The following is a 21,513-nucleotide window of genomic DNA, read 5'->3' as shown; positions in this document are numbered from 1 at the left end:
AGGCAGGGTGGTGGTTGTGCTCAGGCTGGCCGAGTGTGTATGTGCATGGGTGCTGAGACCCGGGGTGTAAGTAGAGGAGAGAGTGTGTAGGGGACTGACAGGCTCCGCGCTGGGATCCTGGGACAGCCCCTCCTCTGCGGGGTAGGAGAGCCCGAGCGCTGCCCCAGCTGCCTGACTGTAGCAGGGACCGTTGAGGGGCAGGAAGTTGAAGAGCTGGGAGAACTCCAGCGACGACGAGCCAAGGGAGTCGCTGGTGGCCGCGGCAGCGCTGCTAATCTTGGGCAAGGACAGGTCCTCTGAGTGGGCGGGCTCAGAGGGTAAGTGGCCCTGCAGCTCCAGCAGGTAGGTCTCTAGCTCCGCCCTAAGGGGCGGGGGAGGTGAGTAGGAGGCGGTGCCCAGCGGGTAGCGCAGCGTCAATGGGGGGGAGGGGCCAAACACGCCGCCGCTGAGGACGGACAGCTCGTCCTTCACGGCGCCACCGCCCATCTCGCAGGGGGCAGCCGGCAGCTGGCAGGCGATGGGCTCCAGCTCCACCGGCTCGGCCTTGACGGCCAGCAGCAGCTCGGGGGCGTGGCTCTTCTTGACGTGGCGCGTCAGGTGGTCCTTGCGGCCGAAGCGCTGGGCGCAGTACTGGCACAGGAAGTCCTTGCGGCCCGTGTGCACCACCATGTGGCGGCGCACGTCCTTGCGCGTGTAGAAGCGGCGCTCGCAGTGCTCGCACTGGTGCCGCTTCTCCTTGGCGGCCGAGGAGCTCTTGCCGGCGTGGCCGCGCAGGTGCTCTAGCAGCAGGGCCGTGTTGGGGTACGGCTGGAGGCACACCTGGCAGGTCAAGTCGCCGCTGTGGGCCGCGTGCAGGGCCAGGTGGCGCTTGAAGCCCAGCTTGGTGTTGTAGCTCTTGCCGCACTCGTCGCAGGTGAAGGCCTCCTTGTTGGGGTCGTGGGTGTGTAGGTGGTTCTTCAGGTGGTCCTTGCGGTGGAACATCTTCTCACAGTAAGTGCACTTGTGGGTCTTCTCTGGTGAGTGTGTGGCCATGTGCCTTGGGATATAAACAATGAACTCAATGACCCCAGTATAAACTCAGTGACCTCAAGACTGCACTCCATGTTTTCAAGTATTTTGGACTGCAGTTTTGTTAATTGTGACAAATGACTGACATGGGCTGAATTCCCAAAGAAGTATTATCATGATAACTGTTATTTTTAATCCAAAAACATGAAAATAAACAAATGTGAATGAGTAAAGAAGTAGAGGACAAGTTTGTCTCAGATGTAAGAATCTCTGGAACACTCCAGAAGTCTAGGGGCATCATGCTATACTCTACTGTCACAATATTTACACAAATATGTAGATGCGTATACTTTCAATCGTACCGTAACAGTTTGTACTTGGACACAAAGGCCTTGGTGCAGTCGGTGTGAGTGCAGCTGTAGGGTCGCTCGCCAGTGTGTGAGTATGAGTGCACCTTGAGCTTCTCCACGCTGTTGAAGGCTTTCTCACACAACTGGCATAGAAAGTTCTTCCTCCCTTTACCCTCCACCCTCCTCTTCCTCACCCTGGCTCGGTCTGTGGCGTGAGGGCAGTCGCCAGGGGTGACTGTGGCCATGGCAACTTAGGGCAGGCTGGCCGGGTGGTCGCATGCACTGTGCCCCAATGCTGAGAGTGTAAGTGACCCTAAACTCTCAACACCACAGGGAGCCAACCACCTAAAGTGAGGAAGGGGACAAACAGACAGAGAGGAGTCAGAGGAGATGCACACACAGTGGACATGGATACAACTAGGGGACAGGAAATCAACAGGCTCAAAGTGGAACAGAGAGGAGGAAGAGTAAGAATTACTTTGAGAATTATGACCCTAACTGGTCCCTAACTCCTTCCTTTCATTTTGTGGCCACAGGAATGTGATGAAAAACAATAATCATAAGGACAGAACGCATATAAAAACATCACAGACACCAGTGAATCATCGATCTGAACCAGCTGTAGGTGAGTTTCTGGGTTAATGTTGAATCATACGAATGTCGGGAAAGCTTGGATAACAGTTATCCCCCCATACACTGGAACTGGCTGATGGGAATCACTGTGACGTAATCAGTGATAGAGTTGAAGTTTTAGTAAACAGAATAATGGTGAAGTCACCAGATGCCGGGCCTAGTAACCATTTTGACAGTGGTGCACATATTTTGGTTATTGAGCTCTACTTGAATAGTGTTTACTAAGTTTATTTTAACATAATAGAAATGCTAATGTTTGAGTCTAAATTTTGGATAGTTTTAAGCTTTATGACATTTCAGTAAACTGTTGAATATATATTTTATTAGTTTAAATTCTGATAGACTAGTAGTAATGGCTTTTGAACTATGGACAAAATGTAAGAACAAACCCAGTTTCCAAAAAAGTTGGGACGATGTGTAAAATGTAGGTAAAGATGGAATGGTAGGATTTTCAAATGTTAACCATATCATTATATAAATGCAAAGACAATATCTCAATGGTTGTCTTCTCCAACAATATGTAAAAGTTTGGACACTGAGGAGACCATTTGCTGGAGTTTTGAGGATGAAATCACATTGACATTTTTGCCAGATATAGGATGTCAGGTGCTCAACAGTCTGGGGTCTTCATAATTGTGTTTTTCATTCCTTGATACACTCAATGTGACAGGTCTGTACTGCAGGCAGGACATTTTAGCACCTGGACTCCTCTCCTATGGAGCTATACTGTTGTAATATGTGTATAATACAATTGTATTTCCAGTGGTCTTCCTGGAAAAAGCCACAGCTGTTTCTCAAAACCTCTATATCATTCAGAATTGATTGTCCCTTTCCAGATGTGCAAGCTGCCCATGCCATAGGCACTAACACACCCATACCATCATAGATGCTGGCTTTTGAACTATGCACTAAAAACAAGTTGGATGGTCCTCTCCACTTTAGACCGGAGGATGCGGAGTCCATGATTTTCAAAAGGAATTACACATTTGATTGGTCTAACCACAGGACAGTTTTCCACTTTGCCTCAGTTCCATCTTGTATTAGCCCAGGCCCCGTTAAGACAGCAGCATTTCTGGGTCATGTCAAAATATGGTTTCTTCTTTGCATAGAGTTTTAACCAGCATTTGTGGATGGAGCATCAATCTGTGTCCATAGATCTCAAATCTTGACACAGTGATAACCACCAGAGTTAAAAAAAAAAAAACAGAAACAAGGTTGTTTTAAATGCAGTGCCATCTGAGGCCCTGAAGATCACAGCCATCTAATATTGTTTTTCAGCCCTGTCCCTTTACAAACATGTCTCTGGATTCTCTGAATATTCTAATGATATTCATTATGTAATATAGATGATGAAATCCTAAAATTCTTCATAATTTCACATTGAGTAGCATTAATTCTTATATATTATTGGACTTGCCCACACACGCTGCATTCAACCTAATTAGTTGTGAAATGTTCCTCAATGTATTTTTTCCAGCCTTTTGCTGCCCCATCTCAACTTTTTTGAGACATGTTGCTGGCACTGAATTTGAAATTAGCGTGTGATTTTCATATCATAGTCAAAGATGTTTTAATATTTTATATGTTGTCTGTCCTTTCTGCTGTGTCCTTTCTTCATAAAATAGTCAAATATATCAGTATTTCTTCATAAAATAGTCAAATATATCAGTACAAATCGTCAAATACATCAGTACATGTTTTCTATGTTCTTTCTGCAACTAAATATGGGTTTACGGCATTTGAAGATTAACATTCTGTTTTCATTTACATTTTTTTGGAAATGGGGTTGTATTTGCAAATAGGCTATATATGAATCTGTTTATACATGAATTTGTAGTCCAAAATTGTACTTTGTGAATGTATGATACTGATGGATGCTGTATAAGAGGATTTCTCTAAACAAACTGTTTCAGGCAGGTCTCGCAAGTAAGCTTTGAATTTATTAGCCTATTAAATCCTAAAAATATTATATGCTGTAAAGCAATAATATTTGCATTAGTCTGATTATTTAGAGATTATATTGATATTATAAATGTTTTATTAAAACAAGGAAAATAGCTCCAGATCATTAGTGTAGGCTACATATTTCTAAAATAGCATGCAAGTTTCTAATGCAACGTCTAAAGAACATTTTTTCGTGTGCCTTTCACCCTGAAAAAAGCAAAACAAAACAAACACAAAACAACACTGAACACTGAACTCTTTAAACATCTGAACACACAGCTCTGCAACAACAGCATGTATCTCACAGAATATGGTTTTGGGATGATGAGGCACCAATTATGTAACCATGACGCTCTCTCAAAACTAATACTGCACTGCTACTGAGCCCAATCAATAAAAAGACATATTTAATTGTGAACCATCAATACTAAACAAGATATCAGACAAGGTACATGTAAATAACTATACCATAAATAAATGGCAAATAAAAGGTTTGCCATGCCTGGGCAAAAGGTACAGCTTTCAAACACAATATATAATGTAATCCTATATCCTTGCCATCTAAGAAAAGACCAGAAAATGTTCTTCACAACATAATCAACAGCAAAAACTTGAAATTGTTTCAGCATATATCATGGAATTAATTATATATATAGGCTATTTATTCTCTTGTATATTTGAAAAGCATACAAACAAAGACAACCAATACAATTATTAATTTTAGTCACAACAAATCTTATTTGTCACACCTGATTTACAAATAACTTCCATAACAATCTAAGCATTCAACATTTTTAATGCAGAAACTATTTACAGAGTCCACAATCAAGCCTGCATTCTGAATTATCTTTTATTTCAACAATCAATGTCAATATGTCAACCTGACTTGTTTTCTATACAGATAAATTCTCATTAACAAAAACTACAGCCTCAGACATAAAATAGAGATTCAAATTGCCTAGATGGAACTTTGAAATGAAAGTGGAACTTCACAGTCAGTGAGCAAAGACTACAGACTATTAATCTCTTAGAGCAGAAGGTGAGAGATAGGTGCCTCTGTCTCTTTAAGAAACCATAGGTCTCATTACTCCTTCAGACCTACAGCTACCCTGCTATACCCTAAGCATATGGAGAAGTCGGGACAATAGCCTAAACTTAATAGCTACAAATAATAAGCTGGTGCAAGACAGAAGAAGGCACATACTTTCATCTTAATGCATTTCTTGAGAATTTCCATTGGCCACATAATTCTAATTAAATCTTCTTATAATTAAGAGAACTATTTTCATCAGAAAACATGAAGTTGCACAAGAAACGTTTACAAGACAGGATCTTGGGATGCCACGAAAAAATCCATGGCAAACCATCGGGAATCCTTTTGCCAACTACCAATCTATAGGCTAACTCACAGATTTCATTCAGAGATTGTCACTCAACATCAGTGATCTGCTTTCCAAAATAGCCAAGGATTCTGATTGATCTCGCGCATAAGAGAGCATGCTATCTCTCACCAGATTCTTGCATCCCTGAAAGCGTGCACTAAGCGATGGCGGTGTGATGCTGACTGTAACCTACATGGCTATACATTTGCTCATTGTGAAAAAGTGTCAATCAGAAAGTACTTCTCTTGCAACCCTGCATGACAAATGGTTATTTACCGACCAATATTCAACGGCGCAACCTATACAAGAACGCCACAAGCCCGCGTCATGAAGGAACCGAATTAGAACGCAAACACCAGCAATTTCAGACCTCACTATATGTCCATTGGTGTAAAGTTAAAGGACTCTTTGACAGGGAAGCTTAGACTGATGAGCTGTGTCGACAGCGAATGTTTAACATTGCCTAATTAGTTTCCCTACACGTCTCCCTCCATTTTGGTTGTTTATGATATTGACAAGCAACTTCTCCACTTCGATAGCCTACTTCTGGCGTTTTAGCTACATCGCACCTCTTTTAGCCTATCAACTCTTCCACAGTCTAGCTTACTACAATACCGATGACAATAATTCGTGTGATAACCTCTTATGGTTTTAATTAAAATTTTAATGCACTAACGTTTTTATCTTTAAATGCACTTTTCGAACATGCAAACCTGCTACCATCGATAACAGCATGTTTACAGTCATTTCGCGTGCACATACATGTCAAAATTAAAGCGGCGTGTTCACAGCATGCATTTTATAATCATTTTTATAGCATTAAAATGCGCGTGCGTTTGCTTCGGCTACCCTCGTAGCGCGGTTGTTATTATATTCAGATAAAAACTTAAACTAAGCAAGATTTAAAAACTTTTCTTCAACTTTTCACGACTCAGTCGCTTCCCCCGAGTGTTGACATTCGTTTGCATGCAACGTGACTTGACACAAACTAATGACACAATTTATTTTAATTTTCTTTATATTTATGTCTTCCGCTGCTTTTCTCTCTGGTCCTAAACTGGGCGCTGATTAACACAAACTTTTTTCCCTAGCTCACCCCTCTCTCATAATTTGAATAACCCCGATATTTTAATTCAAGAAGACAGTAACAATTTAGTTAACACACGTCAAACTCACCGCAGAAGCGTTAACATCCTTTCTACGGTGTTTTTCTTGAGTTTCAACTATTTTCCGAATTTTTAATAATTTTTTTCTCATATTTTTTGCTGGACTCGGCGGGCCTGAAAATTGTTTGCTTTCCCCTCTTTCCAGCAGCCATTGTGTGTATGCGCTGCGGTGCAGCCAAACATACAGTTTGGCCACGCCCACAGGCAGTCCCGCCCTCCTCTTACTTTTGATTTGTGAAACGCCCTGTCATTTTTATATTTTACTGTCACCGATGGTCCCTTTTTAAAATGTTCAATTTTAGGACTCGTTGGCGATTCTGTCAATCGCATTGACTCCCTTTTACTTTCATTTATAACAATAGGTGGGCTAACATACTGCTGTAAGCCTTTCTATTGGTACTTGGACATGTCAGTCGATTGTGTGCCGCAACTTTCTCTTACAGAACGCACACGAGGGTTGGTAGACTAGCTGCTGTCGGTCATCAGGTAGGCGTACCCAAGTTCAGTTGTGTAGTGTTTAGAATGACGTTTGATCGGACATGAGGGGTAGAGAAATGCTACAGTACGACCTGCTGCTAACGACTGCGACACAGCCAATGCGAGGTGGGTACCATTCTAGTATTAACATCTTATATATTGTTAATACATTACTACGTAGCCAATTCTTCCCAAATTACAGTAGCACATTGGACGAAAAGGCTTGCAATGCATAAAGGGCTTTGCAAAATAGAGCAACATAACTGAACTGATATGTTGGCTAACTAGCAGCTATTAGGTGTCTGAATGGTATGTGCATGCAATTGGGACAGCCTGTTTGAAAGTTGAGCACCACTGTTACAGAGATAGCTATATGTTGAATATATAATGTAAAATGTTAAAATTAAGTAGAACATTATTGCTTCTTAACGTTATGTCAATGTTAGCTCTGTCAGAGCAAGTTAGCTGCATTGCCCTTGCTAATATAGCTGCTATCCTTAAGTAACAACTGCATAGTGCACTGTGTTAGCAAGATAGCTGAAGGTCAGAGTTATTTTGCTGTGCTGTGCACTGACGATTAATTGACGAGGCGACTTTGGTGAATCACTGAATTAATTGCAGTCGGGTTTTGTTCTAAATTCCATATAGCTGATCAGTGGAGAAGTGTAAAACGAGAGGGTTAGCCCTGCTCTGTGATTACGTTGTAGCTCAAATGTTAGCAAGCGCTAATGGTAGGTTAACTATTGTGCAACATTTGTAGCACATTGTAGATTGTTGTCCAGACACTTAATGTGAATGTATGGAGTCTGGTATATCACATCAGCTGGGTTGGGAGTAGGCAAGAGTGTAGCGTCCAAGTGTTGTTATTTCGTTTGCTATCCGACCTCAAGTGATGTTTTCCCCTGACGTAACTTTTGCATGTGTAATAACGTTGTTCACTTCTCAATGACCCACAGAACGTATTCAGTTGGCCTCTGCGTTAACCCCTTTCTACCCCGCCTCTCCATTCGTCTGGACGCTGATGCTGCCTGCAAGACGATGAACGCCAATGCTCGAAAAGTCCGCAACCAAGATAACAATCCCTGCATTGAGGTAACGAAGTATGCAGCACCAGAGATTTTCTATATGTTTTTAAAATATAAAGTAGATATGTTATTCAATCCAACTATATTAATACTGAAGATGTTCCATATCCCTAACCTACTGTGAGGTTACTTAAGTAAACGCCTCATTGAGAATAAAAAAAGGTGAAAGGTGATGTATGATTTGGGTGAATCTGTGATCAGGAAAGGAGATGGAGTCATCTGTAACTAATTATTGCAATTCGGTTAGCTTAGAATAAGCGTTGCATGCAGGAACAGGTCCTCCTCAACAGAACTGGACCAGCCCAGAAAGGACCAACCAAAACTCTCCCCAGAGGGGAACGTTTATGCTTAAGCAACATCATGAAGTTCCTTTACAGACAATGGAGCTTCTGGCACTGTGTGCCCAGTACACTTAGTATTCTAGTATAACATCGTCACAGGTAGGAGCATGACCTTTTTGTCAGTTGTAGATGAATTGGGTAATCCCTTGGCGCTAAAAGGGTCTCCAATATGTTGAAAATTGAGAAAAGGGGAATTTCTACACATAAGTATACACTAAAGTATACTTGATTTGGATTTCCGATTGGAAGAAAGAGGAATTGATGCTGGCTAACCTTTTGTTTAGTGAGAGAACCTCTCCGGAACTCATCAAGAGAAAAGTTGTCGTTTCTTGAATTTCCCCTTGGGGATCAATAAAGTATCTATCTATCTATCTATCTAGAACGTGAGAGAACAGTTGGCATTCTTCTGTACAATTCCTATTTTGAGTGCACGATGGCATTGATAATTAAGACAACATGAAGTGTGCGGCAGGTACCCGGATGGTGCTGTCATAATGGTCAAAAAGTCGAGCGTGGAATAATAGACACTTTTCGCCCTCAATGGTCACACTTAAGTGCATGATGTTGGTGCTAGATTTGAGACTGCACCATCCTGTTGAAATTCACAAAATACTGCGTCAAAGTGCACTGACAGAAGTACGGCAATTGAGAGTGAAAAACCAGAACGCAACACAAAATCAAGATAGACAGGCAACAGAACCTACACAGCCATTATGCAACATTAAGACATGTAACATGCCTACACAGCCATCATTTTATTTGATTTTATTCAACGTTTTACCCAGACATGGTAGTGAAATTCAACTAAGCAAATAAAATGCTATGATGCATAAATAGTGATGTGTAGTTGTATCAATATGTAGCTTGCAAATTAGGCTATGTTATGACGTATAGTAGACATACGTATAGTTTTATGTATGTGTTAACATATTTTTGTGATTGTTGGTATCTTCAGGAAAGTGATGGCTCCCAGAACTGCCTGAACAGAAACAACTATGACAAGTCCATGTGCAGTTTCTACTTCCTGAGATACAAGGAGTGCAGAAAGTACTGGGTGAGTATTGATTAGTCTACCACTGAGGCTCTGCCAGACACCCTCCATGAAATTAAACATGTGTTGCTTTCCTGTGATTTATAGTCTTATTGTTTTGCTACTTTGATTGTGAAGTCATTAAGGGAACCAGCAAAATTGTGGACCTGCAGCAAAAAGCAAAGCAAAGATTATAATAATGATTGTAGATATTCCGCGTTGGACATAAAGTAGACAGGTAAATGCATGAACCATTTAAGAGCGGAATTACATTAGATTTTGTAATCTCTTGCTCACAGTACGAATATCTCTTAGTTGCATATAATGGAAAAAAGGAGCAGACTGACTAAAATGAGTGCCAAGTGGAGATGAATCTTCGAAGGTTCATCAGTGCCTCTCAGTGCTCATAATTTGATTTAAGCCTTATGGCTTTTGATTTGTAAATGTAATGTTTAATGTGTCATTGTAAGTCATGTTGGAGAGCATCCACAAAGAGCCATAAACATAGCTAGAGTCTAGAGGGCAGTGCCACAAAGCAAGGCAACTGGCTAACCCGGGTTACTTTGGGAGTAACCACTGATAACCGCTCTAAAAGAACACTGCACTAAGCAGTGTGTTGTTTGGAGATCAGTGGATACTCCTGAAGTTACCTGGGTAAGCCAGTAAACTTGCTCACCCCTCAGGTGCTAAAATGGCCAGCCTCCAGTCCAGACCTGTCACATTAGGTGCATTGTGAAATGAAAAACCAAGATTACTGAGACCCCAGACTGGCAAGCAGCTTAATACATTTCATTCTCAAAACTCCAGTCATGGATCTCCTGAGTTCCCAAACATTTACAGACCTTTGTTAAAAAGCAACGCAGCAACGCAGCAACGCAAATATGCCCCTGTCCCTGAGACGTTTCTCCAGTATCTTAATAACTAGCTGTAGTTTATGTTCCCACTCACTTTAAACATGCCCATGGCTCTTATTTGGAATTGCTCCGGTAAGCTCTGTCAGTTTAGTCTGAGTTAATAATTAGTTATTGAAGCTTCTTACAGAAAAGACATGTACCTATTCATCATTAATTGACACACATGGGTGTTTCTACTAGTTGTAGTGTTGAACAAACAACCTGCATTACAGAGATAGAAATTATTAGACAAATGTCGTCACATTTTCCAACTCCCTTTTTTAGGCTACTCTTATACAGTGCAGCGTTAACTTGTTATTAAAACATTATACCTACTGAAAGAACACTACACAAAACTATCCACAGATGGTCTGTTAGTACAACTTACAGCACAACTGTAATAATAAGTATGAGTGTGTGTGTGTGTGTGTGTGTGTGTGTGTGTGTGTGTGTGTGTGTGTGTGTGTGTGTGTGTGTGTGTGTATTTATGTGTGTATATACACATATTTGCACATAATGTTTTTATGTATGCTTGAATGCTTTTGTATGTATTCATGGTGGATGTGCATTTTAATTTGTCCACTCCCAGCACAATGTCATGATTCAGCGTCGGCGAGAAGGTACGAAGCCAGACATGCCGACAGCAGCGGAACGGGAGGAGATCCTTGCTGCCCTGGGTGGGAAACCCTACTGAGAATGAAGAAACCCTACAGGAAGAACCAGGCTGCTGCAGCCACACAGCAGCATCTACCTGAGCACTCCTCAGCAACTCTCTGTGACTGAGTGGCTGTGACTGAGGACACATTTCACTGAAAGCACAGTTCAGACCCTGTTTCTGGTTGGGCCTGTGGACCATCTTTAACACAAACCAGTGGGAATGCTGTGGATATGACATGGGCATGTGTGTCACCTTCTAAAATGACTTTGCATAGTTGTATCATGGATAGTTGATTTGACCCATGCCCTGTGAAGGGGTGTTTTGATGGTCAAAAAAGCTTGTACTGACTGTAAAGAGTGTGGTAAAGAAGTGTATGTTGCTGATACAACAACCTGTGTGTGTTTGTTGTGGTTTATATATTATTCAGATGCATCGCTATGGATTGTCGCCTTGAAATTGAGGCGACTAGGGGGTTCTCACTGAAAAATGCAGTACCACTGAAGTATTGTGTATTAAATGTCTAACCCTGTATAGTCCGCGGGAATAAAGGAGGAACTGGTACCAGATGCGGCCTTGTTGTGCCAACACATCACCATATTGGTGGCTTTGCTGAAGACCTTAATAAACTATATGGAACATGTCAACTTGTACTTGTTTTGTTGACTTTGAACATGTTTGAATCTATTTCTCATTATCTATCTATCTAAGTATTACATGGGAATACATCACACTTAAAATATTATGACCTTAAATATGGCTTGAAGTTCAGCTTGTCAAATACACTACATTGTTAAACTGGTAGATCATTCCTTAAAACTTTGAAAAAACTGTTACCATGTAAAGATGTAAAATATAACATCTAAAGTATTTTTATATACAGTGGCTCTGACCTTTGAAGTACACTCCCAAAATATTGAATTACAATATATACTGTTTTGTCTTCCTTAAGATGAAAAACGCAAGGGCTGTTCGATTTTGCCCAAAAATAAAATCCAGATTTTACTTTCTGTAAAATAAATAAGGCCTGAAAAAATATAATGTTTATCTCTGAGACAAAAAACTATTCTTACAAACATAAGTACCATAATTACCCTAGTTGACGTAAAAAATAGATTTTACAATTTTTTACAATTACGATTCAAAATTGATTTATTGAACATTTTCATGTATACACTTCCTAAATCCAGGGATGTGACCTTTGTTGCAAACGGGTCTAACGTGGCATGGTCTATGACAAGCATGTGTGAGGTCCATTATGTAGTCAAACATAGTAATACAAAACATTGAGTTATTCTTTCTGGGGAAATCTCCAAAATGGCCATATTTGGCAAACCCATATGATTAGAACAGAATTACAAGACTGAAGGTAATCTGGGAGGCATGAGTGATATGCTGCAGTAGCATCCAACTGCTACAGTTCACAATGTAGACACTAGATGGTGCTGCAGTTATTTAGCAAACCACTGCTCCTGCTATGGGGGTAAACGCAAGTCCACCTCTTTGCGTTTGAAATAGTATCAATAGTCATACTAAGGATTGCACAGCATTCACACAGGTCTACTACTTAAACATATTACCCCTGCCATACTTGTGTACACCAAGTCATCATTTAGTATAATTGTGTGCAGAAAAATCCATAGAAAGATTTAGAACCTCCTGCCATAAAAGCATGACTTTAAATTGGAAATGAAATAACCACCTAACTCTGTGTTGAACTTAATGTTCTCTCGTTATACATTCTGTGCCTGATTAAAATGGAGGGATTTGCCACCTGCAGGAGTAGGCAATGATCGCACATCATGAAGCAGTATAATCCCCTCCACCCCACCCCATCTATTATGACTCTGTAAGGGCACAGGCTAGACAAAACAATTTCAAGGGCTGTTTCACACAAGGCAGGTATCTATCTCACTCACAGTGTGTGTGGATGTGTAAGTTAGACACTTTGATGAAAGGATGGTTTGATGAAGATATTTTATGAGACCTTAATGGTCAGTGAATAGGAAGTACTTTGCATACAAAAGACATAAAAAAAAAACAATTACTTTTGAAAACAATTAGTCACTACAAGTAAAAAATACAACAAATTTAAAAAAAAAAGACTTCATTACGAGGAGAAAATCCTTATCATTAAATACATGTCATAATGCAAGTCTACCAGGCATTTGTGGAAGAGGTTCCTTTTTTAGTACAAAAACTGAAATATGTGGACAAGGCTTAGGGATATATTCATTCCTTCATTATAGTTCATTCCATTCATATTCACCTAAAACTACATTGATCCGTTATTAGTGGTTAAGAACCTTTTCATGGCCCATTAGTTAACTGATAAGTGCTTTTTCTTCAGGCTCATTGTATCTTCTTACTACGACCTTTGAATTGTGACATGAAGTCAAATGCTCCAAGATATTGTCCCAGCAACACGCCAAGCTTTGTCGGTAAAATGCTGGGAGACACAAATAACAAGAAGAGCAAATGAAAACACGTTCATTTCAAATCATTTTTGGTTATAGAATAGAACATGTAATCACTTATAGTAGGCTAAATGATGAGAGTTACATGCATACACACAAACACAATGCATGTGTGTGTGTGTGTGTGTGTGTGGGTGTGGGTGTGGGTGTGGGTGGGTGTGGGTGTGTATTTTTAAGTGATATCGTGTAGCTTCAGGGGGAAAGTTGAGAGGTCAGATGGCAGAGGTAACTCACTTCTTCAGTCCAATGATGAGGTAGACGCTTCGGGGCATGTAGAGATACACCTGATCCCGCTGGATGGCGTCTACAATCTTCCTGCACACATAATCTGGCTCAAGAATGGGCATCAGCCTGGGCCACCTGAAACACACAATATCCTAATCAAACACTCGCCAATATCACTTTCAGTAGATTCAATCTGTCACAGACCAACACCGTCAACCCATCAGTGACAGTGAATTAATTAGTACCTTTAGACAGACTTTGACTTTGATTAATATCACCAGCTACATAAGCATTAAAGGAGATAACAGGTGTTTTTCCTGTTACGCAATTCAGCTTCCTAAGCTCGCAAACCTTTGGAGCACTAATGGTTTTATTTTCGTAAAAAGTAGAGCTTTCTCTAATTTCTAAATACTGCAATTTCACAGCTAAGCCTAAACTAAGTAAACTATGAGGCTGTGACCAGAATTCATATCTAACACTCATTCCACTGACAAATCCTAACTATAACTCACATCTGACACTGAACCAGGTCTCTGATGTTTTGGGGACACAGTTGCCTTTGTGTACCTCATATCCTCATGTCATTTTATACTGTCTTGTTTCTTAGCTGAGCACTTGCGTCATCATGTCCATATTTAGCAAGAAATCTCTGAGTAAATTGGTATTCTAAATAAAGTTGTTCAATAAATTATACAAAAAACTCGCAACACACTGCCTTCACACACAAACCCTAAGATCGAACTTGACATGGGAGACATGTCTCAGGGCAGGAGGAGCCCTGGACCTGTCTATCTGTCAGTCACAATCACTCCATCCTTCTCTCCTTCTCCTTATCCCTTCCTGTCTGAGGGTGTGTTCTCAGGTGTCAGACCTGAGCCTGGCCTGACCCCGGAAGGTGACCGGGCACCCCAGGATGCCTCCAGACTCGACTCCTGTTCCTCCATATTATCAATGATATGACATGGAAAGCAAGTCTACCTGTTCACCTGTCCAAACACTGCAAATCAACAGGCATGCTTAAGGTCCAGAGTTTGACTCTGACAAACAGGAATCTAGAAAATAAATATATGGCCTAAAATCAGTCAGCTCTTTGGTACATTTTTGCTCTTTATTCATGTTAATATGAGCCTATTTTGATTATTTGTGATCCATACCTTTATCAGAAGTGAAAAACACGCTACTTTCAGACATTTGTACGTTTTCCACTTTTTCTTATGTTTCAGACTCATCTTAACATGGATTCATTTTTGGATTCATTCACTTTGCGCTTCTCTCATCCTCTGAAAGGAACTCTGGATCTCATTCATAGTGACCATTGGTCCTTGGTTACCTGTCTGACACCCTTCATCCTGGATTACTCAGTTTAGCTGAGCGGCCAGATCTAGGAAGACTGTTGGTTGTTCCAAACATATATCCATTTGAGAATGATGGAGGCTACCGTGCTCTTGGCCACTTTCAATGCAGCAGTCATTTTGTATCCTTCCCCAGATCTGTGTCCTCACATAACCCTGTCTCACAGGTCTATGGACAATTCTCTCGACGTTGGGGCTTGGTTTTCACTCTGACATACACATAAACAACTTTGAGACCTGATAAAAAGAGATGTGTGCCAAAGTTATCAACTTTGTTGGTTGCCATGCAATTTAAACAGGTTAGCAACTATGGTTTTGGGAAACGCACCCAGTGAAGTTATTTAGGCATAGGCGGATTCCAATCAAGTTGTAGCATCTCAAGGACCATTGATAGAAGAGCTCAGGTGCAAGCATCATAACAAAGGGTGTGAATACTTATGTAAATGGCATATTTCAGTCTTTTTTTATTCTTATAAATTTACCAAACACTCTAAACACCATTTTTTTGTGGAGTGTTGAGAAAAAATGAATCGATTTTAAGATGAGGCTACCTGCTTGTGTAGTAAGATCGTTACAACTGATTCAGAATCCTACAGCACACCTGGTCTTCAATCAGCCAAAGAGGACACATGTCCTCTCCACTGGCTCCTTATAGTGGCCATTAAATTTACTTTTCACTTTGGCATATAGGACACTGACTGGATCTGCTCCCTGCTATCGTAATTCAAAGATCAAGATGTACAGTATACCCCCAACTGCCCACTGTGGTCTTCTGATGAGCGTCTGTTGTGTCAACCAGCCATAAATACCAGGTCAAATTCAAGACTCTTTTCCTCAGTGGGTCCTTGTTAGTGGAATGAGTTGCCCAGTGCTCTTTCAAGAGGGGTCTAAAGGCATATCTTTTCAAGATGCACTTAGTTTATTAAGCGTTTCTTACGCATTATGGTTTGTATAGTATTTCGTTATTTTCATTAAGCTAGTGTTTGAATTGACATTGTTGTCTTCTTGTCATATTCCTTAATGTAGTATTACTAAGTAAAGTTTTAAAAGGTTTACTTTACTTTTAAATGTAACTATTGTATTGTTGTTATTTCTATGTGGCTTTGGACAAAAGTGTCTGCTAAATACCATAACCATAACCATTATGCAAGGGATAATCAACTCCGCGCCGTGCGTTTATAGGAAAATAATGCCCGTTCGAAGTGGTAATAAGGTCCCGACGCCGCAGGCGCGGAGTTGATTATCCCGCTTATACCACTGCTACTATCATTTACGTTTATATTGCCGCTGTCTTAGATACAACGTTGCTGTTTTTACCGTTACATTCACATTGGCAAATTAATATTCAAGTGTAATAAGCCCAAAAGAAGGGAACTACTTCATAGCCGTGCGGTATATCGAATAAAATAATGCACGTTCCAAATAGCTCATCACAATGGGAAATTTGACCAAGCAGTGGTATAATACTATTAATATACCACATGTTCTTCAAAAGACACATGAGAAAAAGAAGAAATAAGGTTTTTGGTCTTAGACTTTGAAACAAGATTGCGCCTAACATTTTTGTAACCACAGGTCTACACAAGACACATGAGGAAAAGAGGAAATAAAGTTTCTAAAGGTTCTTTGAAACAAGCTTGCCTGACATTTTTGTAGCCACAGTTCTCCACTGATTTGCCACAAAAAACAAACATTCCAACTTCCTTTTGTTAGCATTTCTGATTGAATGGAAAACATGATATGAAAAAGACACCGAAACACACACGCACGCACGCACGCACACACACACACACACACACACACACACACACACACACACACACACACACACACAGACACACACACACACACACTCACACACAGAAAGTTACCCAATGTGAATTACTTTGTATTTGCTCCATCAAACATGCCCGTGTTGATGAAGAATGGACAGACAATGGTGGTCTTTACTCCGTCGCATCCTGTGGCCAGTAACTCCAGAGCCATGGACTCGGCAAACCCCACTGCAGCAAACTTGCTAGCGCAGTAGTCTATGAACATACAGATACAACACAGACGTGAAGGACTGGGCATGTGTTTTAATGCTGCTATCTGTCTGTGTGTGTGAATGTGGGTATATGGTAACCTACCTGCTAGTGCATTTACTCCAATTAGTCCAGCAGAGCTAGCAATGCTGACAAGGTGACCATGGTTACCCGCAATCATTGCTGGGAGAAAGGCCTTGTAGGTCTTCATTTGACAGAAACATACACACAGAATAATAAATGCTCCTTTATTGCTAAATTAATACCACACAAAGACACAATGCAATCAGGATACAATAATTACTATGTAATTAGTCAGCTGAATCATACAGATGAATATTGTAAGCTCATCTGTTGTTTTGAAGAGGCAGTTAAAACACCATACTGTTTATTAGCACAAAGGCCTACTATAACAAATTATAAACATGTTTTGCTATAGGATACACGCTTACCCAGAAGTGTGCCATGCTGTTGACCTCAACTGTCTTCTCTATTAGGGTATCTGGAGATTCTAGAAACTTCTTTCCTGTCACAATACCCGCATTGTTGATCAGAATCGTCACATCACCCACTTCTCTTTTGACCTGACAAATGCAAAAACAAATGACACTGAAATTTGCATGCATACACAGACACGCACGCACACACACATGCACGCACGCACACACACATACACATGTATGTGGGTCTGCCATGTGCCAAATTAACCTAATTCTGACCCAGAATCAGAATTAGATGACAGATGTGTGATGGAAAATGCAGACAGATGCAAAGAGAAACAGCTGAACACAGAAATGACCCACGCTTCTCCAGTACACTCTCCTGTTTCTAACTCAATTGCAAACACCAGTCTCTGTATGCCTTCACTTTGTTTAACTAGTCCTTGTAGACAATTCTCTCTTAACTGCCTCATAGCGTGCAGCCCCCACCTATACTCTTCCCAGTCTACATTCAGCTGCCAATAAACTCCACATGCTCTTTGCCTCATTACCTGACTATTGTTTAGAGAATACCATTTAGAGCATTTCAAATCCCATGTACTTGTCTTGTGTTCGCAGAGAAGAACAACCATATGCCTCAAACAGCCCGCTGAAATCTATTCGCTTTTAACTCGTGAGCCTATTATAATTACAATTTGATTGACTCTTCTATCCACCCACTAACTCCAGTGCCTAGATACACACATAGCCTCGGGTGCCACCACGATCACTAAGCCTGTTGCGGTGTGTATATTGCACACAGGTTGGGTGGGTACACAGCAAACACCACTGGCAAAATGGGAGTGGCCCCCTTGAGCAACAAGGATTATATCAGCTGTTATGCAAAGTAAAGTGGGCAGACAAAGGAAGGGAACATCCCAGTTGTTTTCTGTCTATGCACTTCTCTTTGTCCTTTGTTTGGTAGTAGCTGCATAGTTGATTCTTCACATCAAAGTTCGCGTTTTTGTTCCCCAAAACCTGAGATCATGATCTCACAGCTATGGGCACTTATGTGCGCATGTGTGTGTGTCTGTTTGTGTTTGTTTGTCTGTGAACAAGTGAGTGAGTGAGTGAATGAGTGAGTGAGAGAGAGAGAGAAAGAGAAAGAGAGAAAGAAAGAGAGGGTTTTCTCACCTGGTCAGCAACCCGGTAGACCTCTGTGCGATCGCTGCAGTCACATACATACGTTTTGGCCCTGGCATTGTATTTCTCCATGACAAGGCGAGCTGTTTCCTTGGTCCCCTCCTCGTTAATGTCCCACAGCACTAGCCGGGCACCTAGCTTAGCAAACTGCAGGGACAGGAGTCGGCCAATGCCACTCCCTGCCCCAGTGATCAGGACCGTCTCGCCAGCAACACTTTTCCGCCGGGGTGGAATGACTAGCCGGACCACAGTCTCCAGGTTATAGTACAGGCTCATGACGAGCACCTGCAGTGTCTCCAACAGGAAATTCATGCTGGAAAATGTATTGAGTCCTGTGTAACAGATAATAAGCTTCGGTTACTGACTGTGTGTGTGTGTCTGTGTGTGTGTGTGTGTGTGTGAATGTCTGTTTTGACATTACATTGTTGTAATCCATTTGTGCATTATTTAAGCTTATTCATATAGCTCATATATTTCACTATTTTGGACAAGAGTAGAATGAAAGTTCAGAGTCAAGTTAAGTCAAGTCAACATAGAGTCATAGATAGACAGGATTGAGAGGTCATGGTAAGTGCAGATGTTAAGGCTATGTTAGTTTACTAAATTCATTTAACAGATTGACATTACAATAGGCCTATGTAGCTGTAGGATAGATATTTTTTCTGTCTGCCATAGGCTACTCAAATTCACAAGGTAGCCTATCAGATCAATAGAGGGAGTGACCTAGTAACCTCAGTTTCACACACACACACACACACACACACACACACACACACACACACACACTTTTAGCTGCTTTTAATTATTATGTAACTTAAAAGTAAATATCGTAAAAGCGTACCGATTAACGCGGCAGGCTGCGTAATGACTTTGCCTAGACAATAAGGCCTAATGACTATACATAATAGCCACCATATCCTGACAGTTTGATCATGACCGCGTAAAAAACATGACCCATAGGCGTTCAACTTCTGTTGCGGAACTACTTACCTCTTACGTAAAATACTCTTCACCAAGATGCACTGGGTAGGCAGCGCGATTCTGAGATTAAGACACAGCAGCAGTGTCTCTTATATCTCCGACGACCTATACAACCTTCGGACTTCGTCACTGCAACATACTCTGTGTTTACAAAGTTCAGTCCTGCTGTGGATAACGGGTTAGCGGCACAGGATGTGAAAGGCGTGGTCTGAAATTAACTACTTCCTTCCCAGACATTTTGAGAGGTCGACGCCACAGTGCGCACTAATGGATGGATCCATCGACCGAAAGATGTCTAAAGTAGGCTAAAGGTTGCAAGATGCGTTGAGGTTTGGCCGTGGTCTCTAGATGACTGGAGCTGACTTCGGTGCTAAAATATATCAGACGCATTAGGCCTCTTGCACTTTTAGTAGCCTAGGCCTATGTTTAATACTTCACTCTTTACTCCGTGTTACGCATGAACTCTGCCTTGGAGCAATGTCTTATGGGTAAGTTACTCCCTTTCATGCACACATAGCTACATGTCATCTATAACAAAAATAGAAATTAGTTTGTCAGGTGTCAATTTCAATAGTGTTAATGACCCACGTGTGTATAGGCCTACTCTAAATCTTTGCTCCTTGTCCACTCCCTCTCCCGACCTTATGGCTTTGACTCTTTCTTGTCTGCAAATGAAAGCTAACAAATACTCCAATCTTTTTATGCCGCCCTCAATAAGATGCCACTCTGGGCAGTTGCCCATAGGTTCCGTCACTGGTCAAAGGTCATGCACCTGCCACATTTGTCTTGTCTGGCAGTCTTTGGTCCAACTGTAAGCCAGTTTATCTGGCACACAGGCAGGTATGGTCTGCTCTATCTGGACTTATTTTTAGATGATGGCCAGCAGCAGTTAGTAACTGAATAGAACACAACTTAGTTTTTTTAATTACACGTTTTCAAAACCTATGAGCCAAACACAACTGCTTATCTGGTATGGGGTGGGATTTCTACAGTGACAGACAGCTTATAGTATCACTTTTAAGCAGCACAGATTTTCTTTGAAATGGAGCAGGCGGCTTCATGCAAACTCAGTTTACAAGAAAGATGTGTTTGCTGTATTGTGGAAAGGATTCAACTTGAATGGAGTATTGCCAGATGGACCTGCTGAGTAAATCCAAATGTGCTCACAGATTCACTTGGGTTCACCCAGGCTAGATCAGTGACGGTGAAAACTGTCATAGAAGACTGAGGATGACCTTCTGGTGTTGCTCTGGATTTAATGGTGATGAGCAAGGTGTTATTTCATATCTGCTTTTCATAATTTTGTAAAAACTTAAAAGGAAAAACATCAGATAAAGCTTGATAAAAGTTTATCACATTAGCCCATAACCTTTACTGCACAGCTCAGCACCTACTGGGAGTCATGACCACATCTAACCTTTCACCTACAGCGGCCTCTCTGACACACACACACACACACACACACACACACACACACACACACACACACACACACACACACACACACAAACACACGCACAGTTTATGGTTTGGTAGTATTTGGAAAGCTAGACAATAAACACACACACACACACACACACACACACACACACACACACACACACACACACACACCTTATTGATACAATAAAAATAGAATGCTACAAAAAAGACCCCAAAAATAAACTCGAGTGTGTGTGTGTAATGAAAATGTGATGCGTTCGGTACAAGCAGGAGAAACGTTGTTGGATTTAGCTGGTGTGATGCATTTCTTGCACTTCTTGTGTCATGCTATGTAGTTTTATTGTGTTCCACCTTGTGTTCTGACCCCTCTGATGACGTTGGCACATAAATAAGAACGCTTCTTATAAAGATCAAGCGTGATGTGT

The 21,513-nt window shown here is 41.2% G+C and overlaps 3 protein-coding genes across 3 annotated transcripts in view; 1 reads left to right on the top strand and 2 right to left on the bottom strand.

Moving 5' to 3' along the window:
- plag1 (pleiomorphic adenoma gene 1) overlaps nucleotides 1-6,625 on the bottom strand; it is a 9,932-nt gene extending 3,307 nt beyond the window's left edge. Inside the window, exons 1-3 of the mRNA XM_062520667.1 lie at nucleotides 6,494-6,625; nucleotides 1,371-1,703; nucleotides 1-1,036 (exon numbers count right to left, since the gene is read on the bottom strand). The exon at nucleotides 1-1,036 is cut by the window's left edge and continues 3,307 nt beyond it. Coding sequence (XP_062376651.1) covers nucleotides 1-1,036; nucleotides 1,371-1,603 — 1,269 coding nt within the window. The 5' untranslated portion in view covers nucleotides 1,604-1,703; nucleotides 6,494-6,625. The remainder of the gene's footprint in view (nucleotides 1,037-1,370; nucleotides 1,704-6,493) is intronic.
- A 304-nt stretch (nucleotides 6,626-6,929) lies between these two features.
- On the top strand, nucleotides 6,930-11,611 carry chchd7 (coiled-coil-helix-coiled-coil-helix domain containing 7). Its single transcript, XM_062521356.1, has 4 exons — nucleotides 6,930-7,086; nucleotides 7,917-8,052; nucleotides 9,342-9,440; nucleotides 10,899-11,611. The coding sequence occupies exons 2-4, from the start codon at nucleotides 7,999-8,001 to the stop codon at nucleotides 11,001-11,003; spliced, it is 258 nt and encodes an 85-aa protein (XP_062377340.1). The 5' UTR covers nucleotides 6,930-7,086; nucleotides 7,917-7,998; the 3' UTR covers nucleotides 11,004-11,611.
- A 1,313-nt stretch (nucleotides 11,612-12,924) lies between these two features.
- On the bottom strand, nucleotides 12,925-19,818 carry sdr16c5b (short chain dehydrogenase/reductase family 16C, member 5b). The gene is made up of 7 exons (XM_062521207.1): nucleotides 19,655-19,818; nucleotides 18,656-18,996; nucleotides 17,495-17,626; nucleotides 17,148-17,247; nucleotides 16,904-17,048; nucleotides 13,676-13,801; nucleotides 12,925-13,413 (listed from the first exon to the last, which is right to left on the bottom strand). The coding sequence occupies exons 2-7, from the start codon at nucleotides 18,974-18,976 to the stop codon at nucleotides 13,317-13,319; spliced, it is 921 nt and encodes a 306-aa protein (XP_062377191.1). The 5' UTR covers nucleotides 18,977-18,996; nucleotides 19,655-19,818; the 3' UTR covers nucleotides 12,925-13,316.
- Nucleotides 19,819-21,513: the final 1,695 nt, after the last annotated feature.

The sequence above is a fragment of the Sardina pilchardus genome, chromosome 19 (assembly GCF_963854185.1).
Source record: "Sardina pilchardus chromosome 19, fSarPil1.1, whole genome shotgun sequence".
Lineage (NCBI taxonomy): Eukaryota > Metazoa > Chordata > Actinopteri > Clupeiformes > Clupeidae > Sardina > Sardina pilchardus.
The sequence above is the reverse complement of the archived record's forward strand: the minus strand, read 5'-3'. Positions and strand labels throughout refer to the sequence as shown.